At 41.7% G+C, this 22516-nt stretch overlaps 1 protein-coding gene across 1 annotated transcript in view; it reads right to left on the reverse strand.

Annotated features, from left to right (window-relative positions):
* ARCN1 (archain 1) overlaps positions 1–19478 on the reverse strand; it is a 36813-nt gene extending 17335 nt beyond the window's left edge. The window contains exon 1 of the mRNA XM_084895622.1: positions 19320–19478. Within this exon, the coding sequence (XP_084751748.1) occupies positions 19320–19322 (3 nt within the window). The 5' untranslated portion in view covers positions 19323–19478. The remainder of the gene's footprint in view (positions 1–19319) is intronic.
* Positions 19479–22516: the final 3038 nt, after the last annotated feature.

A 22516-nucleotide genomic window follows, 5' to 3' on the forward strand; every position in this document is an offset into this window, starting at 1 on the left:
ATGAATGGTCTTGCTGTGACTCCAGACTGGGTTGCTCTCTGCTTGGGCAGGCTCGTAAAGAATCATTTAGCCCTGGCCAGGTAGTTCAGTCGGTTACAGCATCATCTAGCTATACAAAGGTTGCAGGTTTGATCCCTGATCAGGGCACATACAAAAATCAACCAATGAATGCATAAGTAAATCAAACAATGATTCTCTCCCCCTTCCTCCCTCTCTCTAAAATCAATACATTAGCCCTAACTGGTTTGGCTCAGTGGATAAATTGTCAGCTTGATGACTGAAGGGTCCCAGGTTTGATTCCTGTCAAGGGCATGTACCTTGGTTGAGGGCACATCCCCAGTAGGGGGTGTGCAGGAGGCAGCTGATCAATGTTTCTCTCTCATCAATATTTCTAACTATCCCTCTCCCTTCCTCTCTGTAAAAATAATAATAATAATAAATAAATAAAAATCAATAATATATATATATATATTTAAATATATCTTATTGATTTTACACAGAGAGGAATTGAGAGGGATAGAGTTAGAAACATCGATGAGAGAGAATCATCGACCAGCTGCCTCTTGCACACCGCCTATTGGGGATGTGCCCGCAACCGAGGTACGTGCCCTTGATCAGAATCGAACCTGGGATCTTTCAGTCCGCAGGCCGATGCTCTATCCACTGAGCCACACCGGTTTCGACGCAAAAAAAAAAATCAATAAAATATATTTTAAAAATAAAATCAATGCATTAAAAATTTTTTTTAATAGCTTAAGCTTTTTCTAAGAAGAACAGAGATTTTCACAGCCAAAACAGAGGTCTGATCACATACTAAAGATTTAAGACGATCCTAGCCTTTGTTTTCATTTTTACCTATAACATGGAACCAATCTAGCAAGTTTAAATTTATCTCCTGCTCTTTGATTAACTTTCCCATCCCACACTATCCTACTACAGATATGTAAACAATCTGTAAAATGAAAATCTAAATGACTCAATGCTCACACAGGTTTTGTCACTGGGCAATGATCAAGACCAACAGCCACTTTTGGAGTCTGGCATTTCATTAAACAAAACAAAGGAAGCACCAAAGGAAGATGAGGAGCACTCTGATGCCATTGGTGGGGGAGTAAGAACGTTAAGTACAATGTTTACAGTCTTTCTGGCGAGGGAACTCAAAAATCCACAAGTACAAGTAACAAAAAGACTATTTACACATTGGGAAGAAGCCTCAACGCTAAGATATGATCAATGAAATGTCAACATCCTACTGGCGAGCTTCTCAGCTTTACAGAAACCTGTTTTGTACAGGTGAGGAGCTTAAAGAAAAACCAAATTAGTTATTTCAAATAAATATTCTTATAGTTTCAATAATCAATACAATTTTATAATACCAAAAGAGAACACAATGTCCTTATTCACCAATTAGGCTATTTAGGAAATAATAACCATCGTGCTTTATTTCCAAGCAGTTAAGTGAAACAATTTATATTGGAAAAGTGATTGATACCTTATATAAATATTTTCCCTCTATTGAGTAGATTTTTATTTTTACTGATTAATTTATCAATCAGCTGTCCTGTTCTAGCAGGTTTGGCTCGGTGGATAGCACGTCAACCTGTGGACAGAAAGGTCCCAGTTTTCATCCCTGTCAAGGGCACAGACCATGGTTGCAGGCTCCAGTCAGGGCACATGCGGAGGCAACCAGTCAATGTATCTCTCACATCAATGTTTCTCTTTCTGTCACTCCCCTTTCCTTCTCGTTTGGCTGAGTGGATAGAGCATTGGACTGTGGACTGAAGGGTCTAGGGTTCGATTCCAGTCAAGGGCATGTACCTTGGTTGTGGGCACATTCCCAGTGCGAGGTGTGCAGGAGGCAACAGATCGATGTTTCTCTCTCATCAATGTTTCTAACTCTCTATTCCCTCTCCCTTCCTCTCTGTAAAAAATTAATAAAATATATATATATATTTAAATATATTTATTGATTTTGTACAGAGAGGAAGGGAGAGAGATAGCAAGTTAGAAACATCGATGAGAGAGTCATCGATCAGCTGCCTCTTGCACACCCCCCACTGGGGATGTGCCCGCAACCAAGGTACATGCCCCTGACCGGAATCGAACCCGGGACCCTTCAGTCCCCAAGCCAACGCTCTATCCACTGAGCCAAACCGGTTTCGGCAAATAAAATATATTTTTAAAATACAATGGAAATATATCCTTGGGTGAGGATTAACAGAAAAGATAATAAAAATTATACAAAAATTTTAATTGAGCCCTGGCCAGTGTTGGTAAGTGGTTAGAGCATCAGCCTGAGCACTGAAGGGTCTTGGCTTTGATTCCTGGTCAAGAACATGTACCTGGGTTGCAGGTTTGTTTCCAGGCCCAGTCGGGTGTATGCTGGAGACAACTAATGCATGAGTCTGTCTCACATCTCTCTCTCTCTCTCTCTCTCTCTCTCCTCTCCTCTTCCCTCCTTCCCCCCCTCCCCCTCCCTCTGTCTCTCTCTCTCTCTTCCTTCTTCCCTTTCCCTCAATGGAAAAAATACCCTCCGGTGAGAATTAACAAAAAATAAAAAAATTTTAAGTTACAAATAATTATTTTTCCATTCTTATATTTATGGGGAAAAAAATCCAAATTCTTCACAAGCATCACCATCATTATCACCAGGCTCACTTCTTGAATTACCAGTTTTCTAGAATTTTTATATAAAACATGTACATATAAGTTTTAAAATACTTTAAGAATACATTTCACTATCTGTGCTATACTCCTAAAAGTTTATATATTCCAAAGAACAAAAACTTTTCTTAATATTCTCATCAGGAAAATGGAAGAATTCTCAGGTATTTAGGATAAGCTCACATTCATTTCTCCTTTTTCCCAACAATTAAGTAAATCAGAAGTAGTGTTCTGAATTTGCAAAGAACCACTTTAATACACCAGAAAAACCAAATGACTAGGAGAAGATCTGGATTCTAGTTTTTGTCGTTCTGCTTATTAACTGTCTGACCTTAAGATACTCAACTTCTCTTAGCCTCAGTTTCTTCACCTATAAAATGGAGCATCATCTACCTACCTACCTAACAAGTTATTATGAGGGCCAAATAAATATGATGAAACCATAAGCCAAAGTATTATACAACTTATATCACATACATTCACAATGTAAAATAGCACTATTACTACTAATAAACTTGCCAAGAAATGCATTTCATTAAAAAAATTGTTACTTCAAGGCAACAAATTTTTACTTTTATGGGTTTGTCAACATTTTAAAAAATATATATTTTATTGACTTTTTATAGAGAGGAAGAGAGAGGGATAGAGAGTTAGAAACATCAATGAGAGAAAGTCATCGATCAGCTGCCTCCTGCACACCCCCCCACTGGGGATGTGCCCACAATCAAGGCACATGCCCCGACCGGAATTGAACCCGGGACCTTTCAGTCCGCAGGCCGATGCTCTATCCACTGAGCCAAACCGATTTCGGTGTTTGTCAACATTTTGATATTCAAATAATGGACACAGACTCCCTATAAAATTTACTTAAAATTTCTGGGAATTCATAGATTCTCTAAAGCAGTAATTCTCAAATGGTCCATAGAGAATCACTTTATACAATGAGAAATCCTATATAATAAAAGGCTAATATGCAAATCAACTGAACGATGGAACGACCAGAATGACTGGTCACTATGACTCGCACTGACCACCAAAAGACAGACGCTCAACGCAGGAGCTGCCCCCTGGTGGTCAGTGTGTTCCCACAAGGGGAGCGCCACTCAGCCAGAGCCGGACTCACACCTGGTGAGCGCAGTGGCAGTGGTAGGAGCCTCCCCCCTGAGGCAGTATTAAGGATGTCTCACTGCCAGGGAGCGGGCCTAAGCCATCAGTCGGACTTCCCCCGAGGGTTCCCGGACTGCGAGAGGGCGCAGGCCAGGCAGAGGAATCTTCCCCCCGCCCTTCACAAATTTTGTGCACCAGGCCTCTAGCATCATTAGAACCAACTAAATACTTATTTATTGAAGGGCTACTATACACACTAGATATTCTCTGAGAATATTAAAAGGAACTAGTTTGGTATTCTTCCTTCATTTTATATTTTAAAAAATTTTTAATCATCACCAGAAGGTATGCTTTTTTATTGATTGGGGGGGGGGGGGGGACATCAAGTGGTTGCCTCCCGAACACGACCAGGAATGGAACCTCCAACCTGGGTATGTGCCCTGATTGGGAACCGAATCTGCAACCCAACCTTTTCGTGTATGGGAGGAAGTGTCAATCAACTGTGCCACCGGGCCAGGGCTATAAAAATTTTAATTAAAATTTTCTTTTTAAAAAAAATTTATTAAAAATATGAAACATTTCACGAATTTGCATATCATCTTTGCGCAGGAGCCATGCTAATCTTCTCTGTATCATTCCAATTTTAGTACATGTGCTGCCGAAGTAAACACTAAAGTAAAAATTTCTATAAAAATTTTCATAACTAATTAACATCATAAGAAATGACTTGTTGTGATCATTTCCCAAAATATATAAATATTGAAACATTACACTGTACACCCAAAACTAGCATATCTCAGTTATACCTCAATGGAAAAAAAAAAAAGGGCCTAATAGGAAGAAGATAAACCTATACAACTGTAATACTAGGTAGGCAGACTGTCAAGTAATGTGCTATGTGAATTCAGAGGAGGAAGAGAGTACTTCTAAATGGTAAGATCAGGGATGACTTGATAGAAGAAATAGCATTTAAACTATGCTTGATGAATTGGGGGAACAGTAGGGACAAAAAAGTAGGTTCTAAGCAGGAAAACTCTGAAACTCTCTTTGGGTCATCCCATTATCCACATAAAAGCAAATAAGACTCCCAAAGTAAGACCAAAATGCCCCCACACTAAGTATGGCTATAAACCTTGAAACACCCAACACACCCCAAACCACAATTACAGGTCCATGAAGCTTTACATTTTCTATTCACTGAGTTATGCATAGCTGGAAGGTATGGCCCCCTCTAAACAAGATAAATTTAACCTATTCTAAATTAATACTCATCCTCTTAAATGCTTTGAAGTAATAAAGCTCCTCTTCACATACTGTTTACTGATGTTTAATAATTATAATATACAGTATAGATATACAGAGCATGCTAAAAGGTAAGTTACTGTTTCCTACTATAACTTGATCTGATATTCTTTGGGGAAGACTAAGTATGATTCCCATGAAATTGTTTCACTTATTGTTTACATTTTGGGAAAAGAAGATTTACACTTATAAGAAACTTATAGGAGCCCTTGATTGTTTTCTAGATGTAAAAAATCTAGGTCACAGAAGTTAAAGGATCTCTCCAGAACAGTTAAAAAAAAAATCACCTGGCCAATGTGGCTCACTGATTGAGCATTGACCACTAACCAGGAGGCCACAGTTCGACTCCGGTAAGGGCACATGCACAGGTGTGGACTCGATCCCCAGTAGGGAGGTTGCAGGAAGCAGTCTACCAATAATTCTCTCTCGCCGAAACCGGTTTGGCTCAGTGGTAGAGCGTCGGTCTGCAGACTGAAAGGTCCCGGGTTCGATTCTGGTCAAGGGTATGTACCTTGGTTGCAGGCACATCCCCAGTGGGGGTGTGCAAGAGGCAGCTGGTAGATGTTTCTAGCTCTCTCTCCCTCTTTCTCTCTGTAAAAAATCAATAAAATATATTTTTAAAAATAATAATTCTCTCTCATAACTGATGTTTCTCCTATTCCTCCCTCTCCCTTCCTCTCTGAAATCAATAAAAATGTGTGTGTTTTTTAATCCTCTATTGAGTTGAGCTTTGTCAAACAGCTTTTCTCTTAAAATATACATACAATGATGTGGTTTGCCAGTCCTTTGTTTTTGGATTAAATAACAACTCTCCCCTAACCAGATTTAACTATAGATCAGAAAGTTCCTTGAGTAAAGAAATAAGGAGAATTAGGTCTCTGTTATGCTATGCCACTAATTATATGACCTTGAATAACTCACTTAATCGCTTCTTGAAATAGCCCTAAATTAGAGGTTAGCTTATATGAAATCTAACATGCCTTTGCATCTTTAACATTCCAAAAGTCTGAGTATTTGGAAACTTTACAGCAACAGAAAATGTACGATGTCTCCACTTCACACACACTGCTCCAAGAGTAACTACTTTGGAACCTATTTTACAGTAATGTTAAGCTGCTAGATGGCAAATTGCCTAACCGAAACAAGTCATGTGTGAATAGTATTTGTGTGGGATAGAGATGGGTGCCTATCATCCCTTCATCCTACCAGTAACAGCAGTCTAAGAGTAACAGGTAGTAATTAGTCATAAATATATGCACAATTCTCTAAAGAAAAAATGTCAAGGACATTTTCCAACCCCTAATTGCTTCAGTATTCCTCACTTCCAGAATTAAGTGGCCACTTTCTCCATCATAATTCATGATCATATTAAGGATAGTTTCTATAGTTGTCATAGAGGACCATTTTGTCTTTGTATGAAGTAATCACAGATTTTAAAAAAGGGAAGATTAAAATAAAATCCAGACCATATACAAAACCTACAACTAGCCGGGACTGGTTTGGCTCAGTGGATAGAGCGTCGGACTGCGGACTGAAAGGTCCCGGGTTCGATTCCAGTCAAGGGCATGTGCCTTGGTTGCGAGCACATCCCCAGTGGGGGTGTGCAGGAGGCAGCTGATCGATGTTTCTAGCTTTCTATCCCTTTCCCTTCCTCTCTGTAAAAAATCAATAAAATATATATATATTTTTAAAAATACAATAGCTGTGCAGTTGCTGTGTTATAAATGCAAAAGAGGGGGGAAAGCAATAATCCTCTAATTGGGAACAGTTATTACAGTGTAGGATTTCAGTTCCTCCCCCATCATGTGTAGGTCAATCATACAAACCCAAATCTAGCTTTTTAATAACTTTTGGGAACTGAACTTAATGTGATCACTTTTACTTAACGTGGACACTATAGTAAGTTTACTCAATGCCTATCCTATATAATAAAAGGATAACATGCAGATTGGCCAAACTGCAGAACGGTTGGTCGCTATAACACGCACTGACCAACAGGGGGAAGATGCTCAATGCAGGAGCTGCCCCCAGCCAGAAGCCCATCTCACCAGCAGGCTCACACTGCATCTCCCCCTCTGCGCAGGCGGACATCCCCCAAGGGTTCCCGCACTGCGAGAGGGCACAGGCTGGGCTGAGGGACCCCTCCTCCCTGCCATGCACTGGGCCTCTAGTACTTAAATAAGGAAAAATACAGTAAAAAAAGCAAATATTTTACAGATTGGAGTTACAATAAGACTTAATATCAAATTCATTAAGAAAAAATGACTATCATGATACTTACCAATGTTAAGAAAATAAGAGCATGTTCTGATTAATTTGCAGAAAACTAGAAAAAAAAGATGCCCTTTTTATACTTCTATTTCTTTTTTATAACAAGGCCATAATAAGCCATGTGTTTTTGCATTTGTTCATTTATTTCTCTACTAGGACTTCACAGCATAGGATGTTTTGTACTAATTTCAGTGACGAAAGCCAAAAGAAATCTATTTTTTAAAATCTATTTTTTATTACTATTTTAGAGAGAAGGGGGGAGAGAGAGAGATATACATAGAGAGAAACATCAATGATAAAAGAGAAACATGGATCGGCTGCCTCCAGCACATCTCACATTGGGGATCTAGCAGCAACTCAGGCATGTGCCTCAACTAGGTATTGAACTGTGACCTCCTGGTTCATGGGTCAATGCTCAACCACTGAGCTACTCAGCTTGGCAAAATAATTTTTTTTTCATAGATCAACCTGTATCCATAAGACTTAAATGTAAATCAGAAAACCACAAAAATTCTGGAAGGAACTATAGGAAGCAAAATCCCAGATCTCGTAGCAATATGTTTATGAATACATCTCCTAGGACCGTGGTCGGCAAACTACGGCTCATGACCCACATGCAGCTCTTTGGCCTCTTAAGTGTGGCTCTTCCACAAAATACCACAGCCTGGGCGAGTCTATTTTGAAAAAGTGGTGTTAGAAATTTAAATTTTAAAAATTTGGCTCTCAAAAGAAATTTCAATCGTTGTACTGTTGATATTTGGCTCTGTTGACTAATGAGTTTGCCGACCACTGTCCTAGGGCAAAGGAAACTAAGGAGAATATAAACAAATGAGACATCAAAATAAAAGGCTTTTGCAAGCAAAAGAAACCCATCACCAAAACGAAGAGAGAGCCTGCTGTATGGGAAAACATATTTGGCAATATGTTCTGATAAAGGGTTAATACCCAAAATATATAAGGACCTAATACAACTTCACAGAAGGATGATAAACAATCCAGTGAAAAAATAGACACTTCTCCAAGAGGACATATAGATGGCCAAGAGACATGAAAAAAATACTCACTGATCATCAATGAGATACAAATCAAAACAACACATGTCAAAATGGCTACCATCAACAAATCAACAAATGACAAGTGGTGGCGAGGATGTGGAGAAAATGGAATCCTTGTGCACTGCTGGTGGGAATGGTGCAGTCATTATGAAAAACAGTATGGAGTTTCCTCAAAAAGTCAGTCAGAGAACGACAGGTATCACATGATCTCACTCATATGAGGAATCTAATGAGCAAAATAAACTGATGGACGGAGTGGACCCAGAGCCATGGGGCATGGCGCAGAGTGCGGAGGCTCGGGGCGAAGGTGGAAGAGGGTGAGTGGGTGGGAGGTGATCAACCAAAGACCCTGTGTGCATCTCTGCATGGCCCTGGGCACAGACACTATAGGGTGATGAAGGCCTGGGGGGAAAGAGAGGGAAAGAGGGGGGGCGGAGCTTGAAGATGGCGACCGAACAGTCGGACTTGTTCTGACTCTGGTCCCAGAACAGATAAAAGTAACATCTGAGTCGCTCAGGGAGGGTTGATTGGCAGCTGAGGGGCAGCAGAGGTTTCAAGGAAGCTAGGCAGCGAACCGCTGGACAGGATTTCCAGCCGGTGGCCAACACTGCCACAGCGGCGGCCGCGGCGGCCACGGCGGCAGAGGCAGCGGCGGCGGCGCTGTGAGAAAGGAGTGGCTTCTCTGAGGCCTGGAAAACCCACTGCGGAGAGGTCCATCCAGTAGCTGAGACGCCCGAGTTGGAGCTGGCGCGTGGATTCAAAGGAGTTCTTCGGTCACCCACGGAAAGGTCAGAATTTGCGGGGAAAGCCTGAGAGATCGCGGTCCCGCGGTGCCGGCAGCCACAGTAGCCAGGGAGTTCCGGCCCCGCCTCCATGCAGCGCCCGCAAAGCTGAGCCCTAAGAAGGCTGCAGCGACATCTAGTGCTGGGTTTGGCATAAGCTTCCCCAGAAGCGGGAATTTTTTTTTTTTTTTTTTTTTTTTTTTTTTTTTTAAAGCCAGGGGACACGGGACAGAGTGTTAAGAATCGCGGCTGTCCCGCCAAGGGCGGAACATCTGGACACCTCGGCGCCTGATCCCCTTCACCCCCTAGCTTCGGAATACCAGGGAAGAACAGCCTAGTTGGGCATATCCGGGGAATTTGCAGGGAGAAAGTGCCTCCCTGGAAACAAGGGATCGGAGCCAGAAGAGAGAGTCTGGGAGCCAGCTGGCACCCTGCCAGCTAGAGCCATAGAGAAAGAAGGCCGGAGCAACCAAAAAGACTGGGAGGTCAAACCGGAAACACTGACACCTAAGAGCTGAATTACAAACTGCCCTTTTTTTTTTTTTTTCTCTCTTTTTTTTTTTTTTCCTTTCTTTTCTTTTGTCTTTTAATTAATCAAAAATAAATGGACACAAATATCTAAGATATAGTCTACTAAAAATTAAGGATTACCTTACAAAACTGAGGTGCAGTGGAAAGCTGGGAACTGCAAGACTGTCTGGTCCGAGAATCAGAAGTGCCAAATACATTAACTGAGGAAGTGAGTGACCAGTACTGGTCATTTTTATGCTAATTTTGCTATACTTTATTTTATTTTCATTTTTTACATCTTTTATTTAATTTTCATTTTTCATATCTTTTACTTAAGAAACAATTTTTTTTCTTTTTTCCTTACTTGATTTTACCTTTTCAATTACTACATTTTTCAATCTCTATCACTATTACTACTGCTATTTTGCAATTTTTTTTAAAAAAAAAAATTTTATTTATTTTTTTTTCTTTCTTTCTTTTCTTTTTTTTCTCTCTCTAGTACCATTTTATTTTTTCTTTATTTTACATTGGGAGTAACCTTCATTCTATTTTAATCTCTACTATAGCATCATTCAACCCTATCTCAACTCAACCTTTACACTATCACTCTCTTACTAAACTTTACCCTTTAGTCTACAGTTTATCCTATCCCTTTCCGGCTTTAGTTTTTCCTCTATTCTCTCTCTATACCCCCTGCTAAAGCTCTCACTATACTTATAGACCTAAGTTCCAACCCCTGATCCAAGTATATAAATACCAATCTCTGCACTATATTAACTAGTTAAAAAAAAAAAATCCATTCTCCCCTCTATCCTTTTCGCATTGTATGTGTGAAGGTTGATTATTGTGAATTTTTATGCCTTTTAGTGAAATTGTTATGCTTATTCCTGTATTGTTATTGTTGCTTTGTATTTTTTTTTAAATCCTCTGTTTTTGTTTGTTTATTTTACTTCTGTATATCATAGCCTTACTTAATAATAGTGGATATTGTAGTTTGTATTAATCTCCAAGTATTGTTACTGGCATTGGCTGGGTCCAGAGGTTTTTCTATGGCAATTTTCTCCACATATATATAGTTTGTTTCCCATTTCTCTTTTAGTTTGCTTCTTCTCTCTCTTTCTCTCTCTCTCTCTCCCTCTTCTTTTTTTCCCTGTTTTCCAACTTCATTTTGTCATTACTTTTTTCTTCTTCTTCTTTTTCTATCTCTTTATCTCTCTTTTTTTTTAATTTACTTAATTTTTTTTTAATTTTAATTTTATTTTATTTTTATTTTTTTTTAATTTTTCTTTATTTTATTTTTACCTTTATTCCTTCTCTCCTATCCCCTAAGTTGCCTTTCTCTAGTGGTCACCTTTATTAGAGGTTATTAATATTGTAAATACATTCCTGTTAAGTGCCGCTTGTGTTGTACCTGGTAGTGTTGTATTTTGTACCTCAAAATCAACGCAGGAGAAGGAATACCACATAACCAGACATCCTGAAAAGAGAGGCCATGGGGAGACAAAAACATAGTCCGCACTTGAAAGAAAAGCAGGCATCACCAGAAAAGGAAGTAAACGAGCCAGAGGTAAGCAGCCTGCCAGAGCAAGAATTCAGAGTAATGATCATAGCATGGCTAAAAAGAATGGAAGAGAAATTTGACAAAAGCCAAGAAGAAATGAGAAAGAACCATGAGGAAATGAAGGAGAGCCATGAGGAACTGAAGAAGAACCAAGAAGAAATGAAAAGTGACATCGCTACCATGAAGAACTCAATAGAAAGCATCAAGAGTAGACTAGATGAAGCAGAGGACCGCATCAGTGAGCTAGAAGATAAGATGGAAAAAAATACCCAAGTAGAGCAACTTCTAGAAAAAAAGATTAAAAAGCAGGAGGAGAGCCTACGGGAGCTTTGGGACAAAACAAAACAAAATAATATTCGAATAATAGGGGTTCCAGAAGGAAAGGAAACTGAGGTAGACATGGAAAAAGTATTTCAAGAAATAATGACAGAAAACTTTCCTGAAATAGAAAAGAAAAAACCCACACAAATCCAAGATGCCCGCAGAGTCCCAAGCAAAATGAATCCCAGAAGACAGACTCCAAGGCACATTATAATTAAATTGGCAAGCAACAACGACAAAGTAAGAATCTTAAAAGCAGCCAGAGAGAGACAGAAAGTTACATACAAAGGAACCCCCATCAGACTAGCAACTGATTTCTCAACAGAAACTTATCAGGCCAGAAGGGAATGGGATGAAATATACAAAGTCATGCAAAGGAAGGGTCTGAATCCAAGAATACTGTACCCAGCAAGGCTATCAATCAAAATTGAAGGGGAAATCAGGAGCTTCACAGACAAAAAAAGACTGAAGGAATTTATCTCCACCAAACCAGCAATGCAAGAAATGCTAAAGGGTCTACTGTAAAAATAAAGAAATAAGAAGTGAAGAAGGAGCACGGGTATAGAATAAAAATGGCGTCAAATGAGTACCTATCAATAATAACCTTAAATGTAAATGGATTAAATGCTCCAATCAAAAGACATAGGGTAACAGATTGGATAAGAAAACAAGACCCATACATCTGTTGTCTACAAGAAACCCACCTCAGAAAAAGAGATGCACACAGACTGAGGGTGAAGGGATGGAAAAAAGTTTTCCAGGCAAATGGAAATGAAAAAAAAGCTGGGGTAGCAATACTTATATCTGACAAATTAGATCTCAGAGTGAAGGACATAACAAGAGATAATGAAGGCCACTTCATAATACTAAAGGGAACAATCCAACAAGAAGAAATAACCCTGGTAAATATATATGCACCCAATACAGGAGCAACCAAATACATTAAAAAACTGCTAGAGGACATTAAGGGAGAGATTAATAGCAATACAATCATAGTAGGAGATTTTAATACCCCACTGTCACCCTTCGACAAATCATCTAAACAAAAAATCAGCAAAGAAATATCAATCCTAAATGACTCACTAGACCAGATGGAATTAATTGACATCTTCAGGACACTCCACCCCAAAGCCACAGAATATACATTCTTCTCAAGTGCACATGGGACATTCTCAAAGATAGACCACATTTTGGGACATAGGCAAAGTCTCTTCAAATTCAAGAAGATAGAAATCATATCAAGTATCTTCTCAGACCATAATGGCATAAAACTGGAAATTAACTACAATAAAAATAATCCAAAGAAATCAAACACATGGAGACTAAACAGCTTGCTATTAAACAAGGACTGGGTTACCAGAGAAATCAAGGAAGAAATTAAAAACATCCTGGAAACAAATGACAATGAAAGCACAACAATCCAAAATCTTTGGGACACAGCAAAAGCAGTTTTGAGAGGGAAGTTCATATCCTTACAAGCCTATTGCAAAAAACTAGAAAAAATAGTAACAGATGATCTAACTCTACAACTCAAAGAGTTAGAAAAGGAGCAACAAGAAAAACCCAGTGTAAGCAGAAGGAAGGAAATAACAAAAATCAGAGCAGAGATAAACGACATAGAGACCAAAAAAACAATACATAAGATCAACAAAACCAAGAGCTGGTTCTTTGAAAGAATAAACAAGATAGATGGACCTCTAGCCAGGCTAACCAAGAAACAAAGAGAGAGGACCCAAATAAACAAAATCAGAAATGAAAGAGGTGAAATAACAACAGACCCCACCGAAATACAACGGATTGTTACAAAATACTACGAACAACTCTATTCCAACAAACTGAACAACCTGGAGGAAATGGACATATTCCTAGAAAAATACAAACTTCCAAAACTCAATCAGGAAGAATCTAAAAATCTCAATAGACCAGTGACTTGGGAAGAAATTGAAACAGTCATCAAAAAGCTTCCAGCAAACAAAAGCCCAGGGCCAGATGGCTTCACAGGAGAGTTTTACCAAACATTCAAGGAAGAACTAAAACCTATCCTCCTCAGACTATTCCAAAAAATTCAAGAGGAAGGAACACTTCCAAACTCCTTCTATGAAGCCAGCATCACCCTAATACCAAAACCCGATAAAGACAACTCAATGAAAGAGAATTACAGGCCAATATCCCTCATGAACATAGATGCCAAAATCCTCAACAAAATTCTAGCAAATCGGCTCCAGCAGAGCATCACAAAGATCATACACCATGACCAAGTAGGATTTATACCAGGAATGCAAGGTTGGTACAATATCCGCAAATCAATAAACGTGATACATCACATAAACAAGTTGAAAGATAAAAATCATATAGTCATATCAATTGATGCAGAAAAAGCATTTGATAAAATCCAACACCCTTTCCTGATAAAAACTCTTAACAAGGTGGGAGTACAAGGATCATACCTCAACGTAATAAAAGCTATATATGATAAACCCACAGCAAACATCATACTCAATGGGCAAAAACTAAAACCATTCCCTCTAAGAACAGGAACAAGACAGGGATGCCCACTATCGCCACTCCTCTTTGACATAGTACTGGAAGTACTAGCCATTGCAATTAGACAAGAGGAGGAAATAAAAGGCATCCAAATTGGAAAAGAAGAAGTAAAGTTATCCTTATTTGCAGACGACATGATATTGTATATAAAAAACCCAAAAGACTCCATTAAAAAACTAATTGGCTTAATAAATGAATTTGGCAATGTAGCAGGATACAAAATTAACACCAAGAAATCTATGGCATTTCTATACACCAACAGTGAGTTTATAGAAACAGAGACTAAAAAAGCAATTCCATTTACGATCGCACCAAAAAAATTAAGATACCTAGGAATAAACTTAACTAAGGAAGTAAAGGACCTATTTGCGGAAAACTACACGACACTGAAAAAAGAAATAGAGGAAGATGTAAACAGATGGAAGAACATACCATGTTCATGGATTGGTAGAATCAACATCATCAAAATGTCCATACTTCCTAAAGCAATCTATAAGTTCAATGCACTCCCCATTAAAATACCAACGGCATATTTCACTGACCTAGAAAGAACTCTCCAAAAGTTCATTTGGAACAATAAAAGACCCCGAATAGCCACAGCAATCCTGAGAAAGAAGAGTAAAGTAGGAGGTATCTCAATACCAGACTTCAAACTGTATTACAAAGCCACTGTTCTCAAAACAGCCTGGTACTGGCACAAAAACAGACATATAGATCAATGGAATCGAATCGAGAACCCAGATATCAACCCAAATCACTATGCTCAATTAATATTTGACAAAGGAGGCACTAATATACAATGGAGTCAAGACAGTCTCTTCAATAAATGGTGTTGGGAAAATTGGACAGATACATGCAAAAGAATGAAACTAGATCACCAACTTACACCATACACAAAAATAAACTCAAAATGGATACAGGACTTAAACATCAGACGGGAAACCATAAAAATACTTGAAGCATCCACAGGCAACAAAATCTCAGACGTATGCCAAAAAAACTTCTTCACTGATACTACCCCTAGTGCAATGGAAGCTAAAGAGAAAATAAACAAATGGGACTTCATCAAAATAAAAAGCTTCTTTACAGCAAAAGAAACCATCAACAAAACAACAAGAAAGTCCACTGTGTGGGAGAACATATTTGCAAATGTTACCACTGATAAAGGTTTAATCTCCAACATCTACAAACAGCTTATACAACTAAATAAAAGGAAGATGAATGATCCAATTAAAAAATGGGCAATGGACCTAAATAGAATATTTTCAAAAGAAGACAGAAGGAAGGCCAAAAAGCACATGAAAACATGCTCAAAGTCACTAATTATCCGAGAGATGCAAATCAAAACAACAATGCGGTACCATCTCACACCTGTCAGAATGGCCAACATCAACAAATCAACAAACGACAAGTGTTGGCGAGGTTGCGGAGAAAAAGGAACCCTCGTGCACTGCTGGTGGGAATGTAGACTGGTGCAACCACTGTGGAGAACAGTGTGGAGTTTCCTCAAAAAACTGAAAATGGAACTCCCATTTGACCCAGTAATCCCACTTCTAGGAATATATCCCAAGAAACTTGAAACACCAATCAGAAAGGATATATGCACCCCTATGTTCATAGCAGCACAATCTACAATAGCCAGAATTTGGAAACAGCCTAAGTGTCCGTCAGCAGATGATTGGATCCAAAAACTATGGTACATCTACACAATGGAATACTATGCTGCCATAAAAAAGAAGGATTTCTCATCATTTGCAGCATCCTGGATGGAATTGGAGAACATCATGCTGAGTGAAATAAGCCAATCAATGAAAGAGAAACACCACATGACCTCACTCATTTGTGGATAATAAAGAACATTACAATCTGGTGAACCATAAGATAGATATAGAGACAGTATATCAACAAGTAGACTGTCAAGTTACAGCGGGGACGGGAGGAAGATCTGGGGGAGATAATAAATCAACTGAAGGACTTGTATACATGCATATAAGTGCAACCAATGGACACAAAACTCTGGGGAGGGAAGGGTTGTGTGGGAGGGAGGGAGGGGGTAAAAAAAAAATCAATAAAATATATTAAAAAAATAAATAAATAAATAAATAAATAAATAAATAAATAAATAAAAAAAAAAAAAAGAGAGGGAAAGAGGTTTAATGGGGAAAAAGAGGGGACATATGTAAAACCTTCAACAATAAAGAATTTTAAAAAAATAATGAACTGATGTCTACAACTTACTCTGAATTGCATTTTTTTAAAGGTGTATATAAAAAGAGAAACATAAAATAAAATAAAATAAAATAAAATAAAATAAAATAAAATAAAATAAAATAAAAAGATATATAAAGGAATGCATAATTAGATGTGTAATATAACAAGTATAATGAAATGTTAGTTACAGAATCTAGCTGGTGGTTATAGGGGTGTTCACTATAAAATTCAACTTTTCTAGATACTTACAATTTTTAAATAAAATGTATGGGGGGAAACCAACTTTCACAAACAAGTTTTAGATCCAAAAAATATTTTAAAATGTCACTTATTTGGACATTTTTACTATCCAGGGATATCTTCATAAAGGAATAGGATCCAGAAACATTACGCAGAAATAATAGTATCTTATGACTCAACAGAGCAGAACGTACTGAGATGCTCTTCTTCAGAATATATAAATCTTAGAGTATCTTCTAGATCATACCAACTCCCAAATAATTCAGAGACATATGCATATTTAAACATTACACAACTGTATATTTTTGCACATGTCCAAATAACATGCAGTTTATTTTACATTTTATCACCAACACCTAGAACTTTACCATCCCTTGATTATCAGTGAACTAAAAATAATAGCAGGTCTCCAAATAACATTGTATCATTCTAGATTGTGTCATTAAAATGTTGATGAGATGACATGAAAACCTAACTCCTGCCGAAACTGGTTTGGCTCAGTGGTTAGCGTCGGTCTGGGGACTACAGGGTCCCAGGTTCGATTCCGGTCAAGGGCATGTACCTTGGTTGCCGGCAAATCCCTGGTGGGGGATATGCAGGAGGCTGATTGATGTTTCTCTCTCATCGATATTTCTAGCTCCCTATCCCTCTCTCATCCTCTCTGTAAAAAATCAATAAAATATATATAAAAAAAACACACACAAAAAACTAACTCCTGTTTATATTAATGAGCCTACAGGAAAACTGGTTTCTTATGTCACTTCACTTCAAGTCCCAGAATCCTATATAATAGAAGGCTAATATGCAAATACTGTAGACTGAACAGTGGAACAACCAACCAGTCCCTACGACACGTGCTGACCACCAGGGGGCACGTATGGAACATAGCAGGCGTCGGTAGCAGGTGGCAGAGTGTGGAACATGGCAGGTGTCAGCCATGGTGGAGCAGGTGAGCAAGGGCCTGGGGTGCTGGTTGCTGTCATTGGGGAGCGTCTTTGGTGATTACTGAAAATTCTTTGGTCCTGCACGCCACAGTCCCGCCACAGTCCCACCCGGCGCTCATACCTGTTGCTGGTGCTGGAGCCACCACTTTCACCTGCTGCTGGGGCCTGTGCTGCCCAGATCACCCTCCAGGGCTTCTCCACCTCCGCCTGCTCCCAAAGGGTGATTGGGACTGGTAGCCACTGCTCACACACTCCTACCTGCTGCCGGCACCAGAGCCGCTTTTTGCTCACACCCACATCCAGTGCCAGAGCCGCCACTTGCACTGCTTGGTGCTATCAGCAGAGTGAGCAGCAGCTGTTGACCCTGATTACCCCAGGGCTTCTCCACCTGCCCCTGCTCCTCAGGGGTGATCAGGGCTGCAGCTGCTGCTCCCACTAGCTGCTAGTGCAGGCCCCAATTGCTCACACCCTCCAAGATGTGAGCAGGGCGGGCCAAGAAATGGCAGCGGCAGGAGAAGCAGACAGGGGACTGGGGCCACGGAGGATGGGCAAGATCCAGCCCTATGCTCACTGCAGCCTCACAGCCAACAGTTCCTTTCAAGGTGCACGGATTTGTGCACTGGGCCCTAGTCTATTGGTGACAGTAAGTGAAAAGTTACTGTACTAAGTGCCAAAAACATTCCAACACCTCTTCGTAAAGATCCCCTTTACATAAATACATATATAATGCTTAAATTTTGCTATTAAAATTAGAATATGTTCTAAAATGCCCTACAAACACAACCGGGATGTTAAAGAAAAAGTTTAAAAATTACTATCCTAGTTAAAATGAAAAGAGATTTTGGAAACTTTTATGTACAACATGAAAGTTTTATGAAGCAAACCTGCTTGACGCAATCTATGTATATGCCTAAAGCTGAAAAAACGTTTCAGTGTTTAATAGCCCAAGCATGAATTCCCCCATCCATGTCCCCATGTAAAAGGTTGTCGATTGTGATTGCACCAGATGATACACTGTGCTCTCTTCAGTGTGTAGAAAGACCCTTTAATCAATTAATCTACTAACAAAAATAGAATTTAAAAAAACTTCCTTCAAAAGACTGAGGACATGAAAGTGCACTAAAAAATCAATTACTAGCTCGTTTGGACCCAAAGCATTTCTCCTGCTTCATCAACACCCGCAGCGCAGTGACAGGGACGCGGCGTCAGCGGGCGGCGTCCCGCCCCCATCAGCTCCATCGGCGGCGGCGGCGGCCTGAGGCCGGGCGGGGCCCCCGCCCCCCAGACCCCACACCCATCTGCGTCCCTCAGCCGAGCCCGGAGCCTGTGCTCCGCACAGCCCGGCGCCCTGTGCCCGCTCCGTGCCCGCGCCGCGCCCCGCGGTCCCGCAGGCTGCGCCGCCGCCGGCGGTTCCGGGGCCATCGGGGCCGGAGTCGGCTGCGCCGTGACTGCTGCGCCCTACGCCTCCCTCCACCCCCTGCCCCGCTCTGGACGAACAAAAGCCGTCCTGGCCGTGGACACCGAGCGCGAGGCCGCACGGCCTCCGAGCCCCGAGGGGGGGCGCCGGGGACGGAGGCCGGGAAGCGGACAGTCTCCCTCCGAGCCCGGCGCCCCGGGCCGGCGGGATGGGCGCGACGACCGCGGCGGGGCCGGGGCGCCCCTCGCGGCTCCCGCAGACCCGGCGGCCGCGGGGGGCCGTGGGGAGGGCGGGCTCCGGCCTGAGGCGGTGAGCCGGAGGTCGGCCCGGGCTGCTCCGGGGCGGCGGCCGGCTCAGCCGGAGGGCGGGCGGCCGCGGGCTCGGACCTACCATCCTGAGGACGCGGCTGCGCTCGGGCGGCTCCGCACGGCTGGGCTGGCGGCTCGGGCACGGGGCGCACCGGCGGACGGGACCTGCTGCCCCTGACAGGAGCCGCGACCGTTTCCCCACTGCCAAGATGGCGGCCCTGAGCCACGTCTCCAACCGGAAGCGGCGCGGGTCAAAGGGCGGGGGGCGGGCGGACCGCGGGGCGGGCGTGCGGGCGGGGCGGGGCGTGCGGGCGTGCGGGCGTGCGGGCGTGCGGGCGTGCGGGCGTGCGGGCGTGCGGGCGTGCGGGCGTGCGGGCGTGCGGGCGTGCGGGCGTGCGGGGCGGGGCGGGAGGCGGGCTCGGTGGCGCCGGGTGTGGGTGCCCGCGCCCCCTTCATAAGCCCCAGACCGTTATCTCACTGAGAACTGGGAGTAACGGTGCCGAAGGGATCAGAATCCGGGACGTACAAGAACTCTCACGACTCAACAACAAAGACAATCCGGCTTTTAAAAAACCCTCACCCGAGGTCTGGGCGGAGGACGGGGCGGCTGGCGGGGTCAGTGGGGGGAAAAAGGGACATAAGTAATACTTTAGACAATAAACTTTTTTAAAGTCGTCACCGGAGGCTATTTTCCCATTGATTTTTTAGAGAGAGGGGAAGACAGAGATACCGATGTCTAGCTGTTGGCTGCCTCCTGCCTGCCGGGCTGGGCCAGGGGGAAGGAGCCTTCCGTCCAAGGCGGATGAGCGAACCCACCAGGGCCAAATAATCCACTTTTAACATTTCTCCACAGGATCTGCATAGGGCCAACAAGCACATAAAAGGAGCTCAGCATCCTTAGGGAAATGCAAATCAAAATCACCCCGAAACAACACTTCACAGCCACGGGACAGCTCTCAGAGTGCCCGTGGGAATGTGGAGAGAACAGAATCCTCAGGCACTGCTGGCTGGAAAGTTCAATAGTTACCACAGGGCCCAGCAATTCCACTCCTTGATATATGTACCCGAGAAATTAAAAAACATGTCCACACAAGAGTGTACACTAATATTTACAGAAGCACTAGAGGCCCAATGCAGGGAATTTATGCAAGCATAGGTCCTCCCACCACTGGTCATTCTGGAATGTCATTCTGCCGACTGGTCTAATTAGCATATTAGTTCTTTATTATATAGGATTATTCATAATAGCCAAAAAGTAGAAACAATTCAAATGTCCATAATAAGTGAATGGATGGCAAAATGTCATACATGAACTATTAGTCAGAAAAAGGACTAAAGTACTGATGCATTATACAACATAGATGAACCTGAAAAATACTGTTAGCCCTGGCTGGCATGGCTTCATTGGTTGGAATATCATCCGCACACAATTTATGTGTATTTCTCACATTGATATCCGCCCCCCTTTTCTTCCTTTGTCCTTTCCTTTGTGTAAAATAGATTTTTTTAAAATGCTTTAAAAAATAAAAATATACATGTTAAGTGAAAGAAGCAAGTCACAAAAGATCACATGCTATATGATTCCATTTATATGAAACATCCAGAATAGACAAACTCATAGAGATAGCATGTAGGGCTGTGAGGAGGAGGGAAAGGGATGGAGTGGGAGTGAGTTTGTTTTTTGGAGCGATGAAATGTTTTTGGGGTGATGGAAATGTTCTGGAGTTGGACAACTTTGTGATTTGCAGTACACTTTAAAAGGCACATTTTTATGGCTTGTAAATTACATCCTTTTTTTACGTGTGCAGGAATCAGGGCAGTTACAGTACATTTTGTAGGTGAAGAAAATGATGACAAGTTTAATACATTTACCCAAGTTCTAGGCCAGAAGCAAGGGTCAAATCCACTCTTCTGTGGTGTTGGTAGTTCTCCCATGCTTAGAGCATATAGGATTCAGCAGTTATCCCCTATATCAATTTATCCCATATCACTAACTCTACAGCACTCATCCATTGCTGTAGTATGGATAAACAGCAAATTTATTGAGTGTTTTTACAATTACTTGTTTTTAGAAAAAGAGGAAGGCAGAGAAAAAGAGAGAGAGAAGCACATCAATTTGTTCTTCCACTTAATTATGCATTCACCTTTTTTATTTTTTATCCTCACCCAAGGAGTGAGTGAGGACATATTTGCCATTGATTTTTAGAGAGAGAGTGGAAGAGAGGGAGGAGGGGAAAAGAGCAAGAGAGAAATGTTGATGTAAGAGAGACACATGGAGCCGGGCCCAGAGCAGCAGGGTCGGGTGCGGCCAGGCCCGGAGCAGCAGCTGTCAGGCTGGGAGCGGCCAGGCCTGGAGCGGCCGGGCCCGGAGCAGCCAGGCCCAGAGCAGCCAAGTCGGGAGCTGCAGTGGCCAGACCCGGAGCAGCTGGTTGTGGAATGGACCAGAGCAACAGAGGCCAGGCCCGGAGCAGCCAGGCCCGGAACAGCTCGCTCCTCGCCTGCCTCCACCCCAAGGCTGCCTCTCAGACATGGCTGGAAACTTTTGGGGGAACTTGAGGGTCTGCTGAATCAAATGAGGAAGGCTTAGATCTGGATGTGTTGAGTTAATATAGCACTGGGGTGTTGATCTGTGAGTGCCTTGTGTGGGGCCTGGATGAGGTTGGTTGATCTATTTGGAAATGTCTTTTGTGTGAAGTGTATCCTTGGGCATGTGGAGGTATTATTGATTTGAGAAAATGCTAAGTAATTGATTTACTATCTGAAAAATTTAAAGTTCTGGAAGTTTAAAAAAAAAAAAAGAGAGAGAGAGAGACATGGATTGGTTGCCTCCCATTCCCTACCTGAGGTCTGTGCCTTTGACTGGGAATCAAACCCATGACCATTTGGTCGAAAGGCTGAAGCTCAAACCACTGAGAAAATCAGCCAGGGCTCCAGTTGATTCCTGTATGTTCCTTGACTGAGGATGAAACCCACAATATTGGTGTATGGGGACGACACTAACCAACTGAGCTACCTGGCCATGGCATGAGTACTTATTTTGTGTCTGGTACTTGACACATATCATCTCTTATCCTTCACAACAATTCAGGGAGGACACTGAGGATCAAATAAGTAAAGCACTTGTCCAGACTCACAGAGCCAGTAAGGGATAGAAGCAGGATTCAAACCCAGCTTTTCCCATTGTGACACACCTGTCTCTTTATCTCCTGTGAATTCCTTAATATTTATTGAGCACTTACAGTATTCCAAGCATTACCCTAAATCATTCACCCAGATTAT

This window comes from Pipistrellus hanaki (genome assembly GCF_964339955.1).
Source record: "Pipistrellus hanaki genome assembly, chromosome: 9".
Classification (NCBI taxonomy): Eukaryota; Metazoa; Chordata; class Mammalia; order Chiroptera; family Vespertilionidae; genus Pipistrellus; species Pipistrellus hanaki.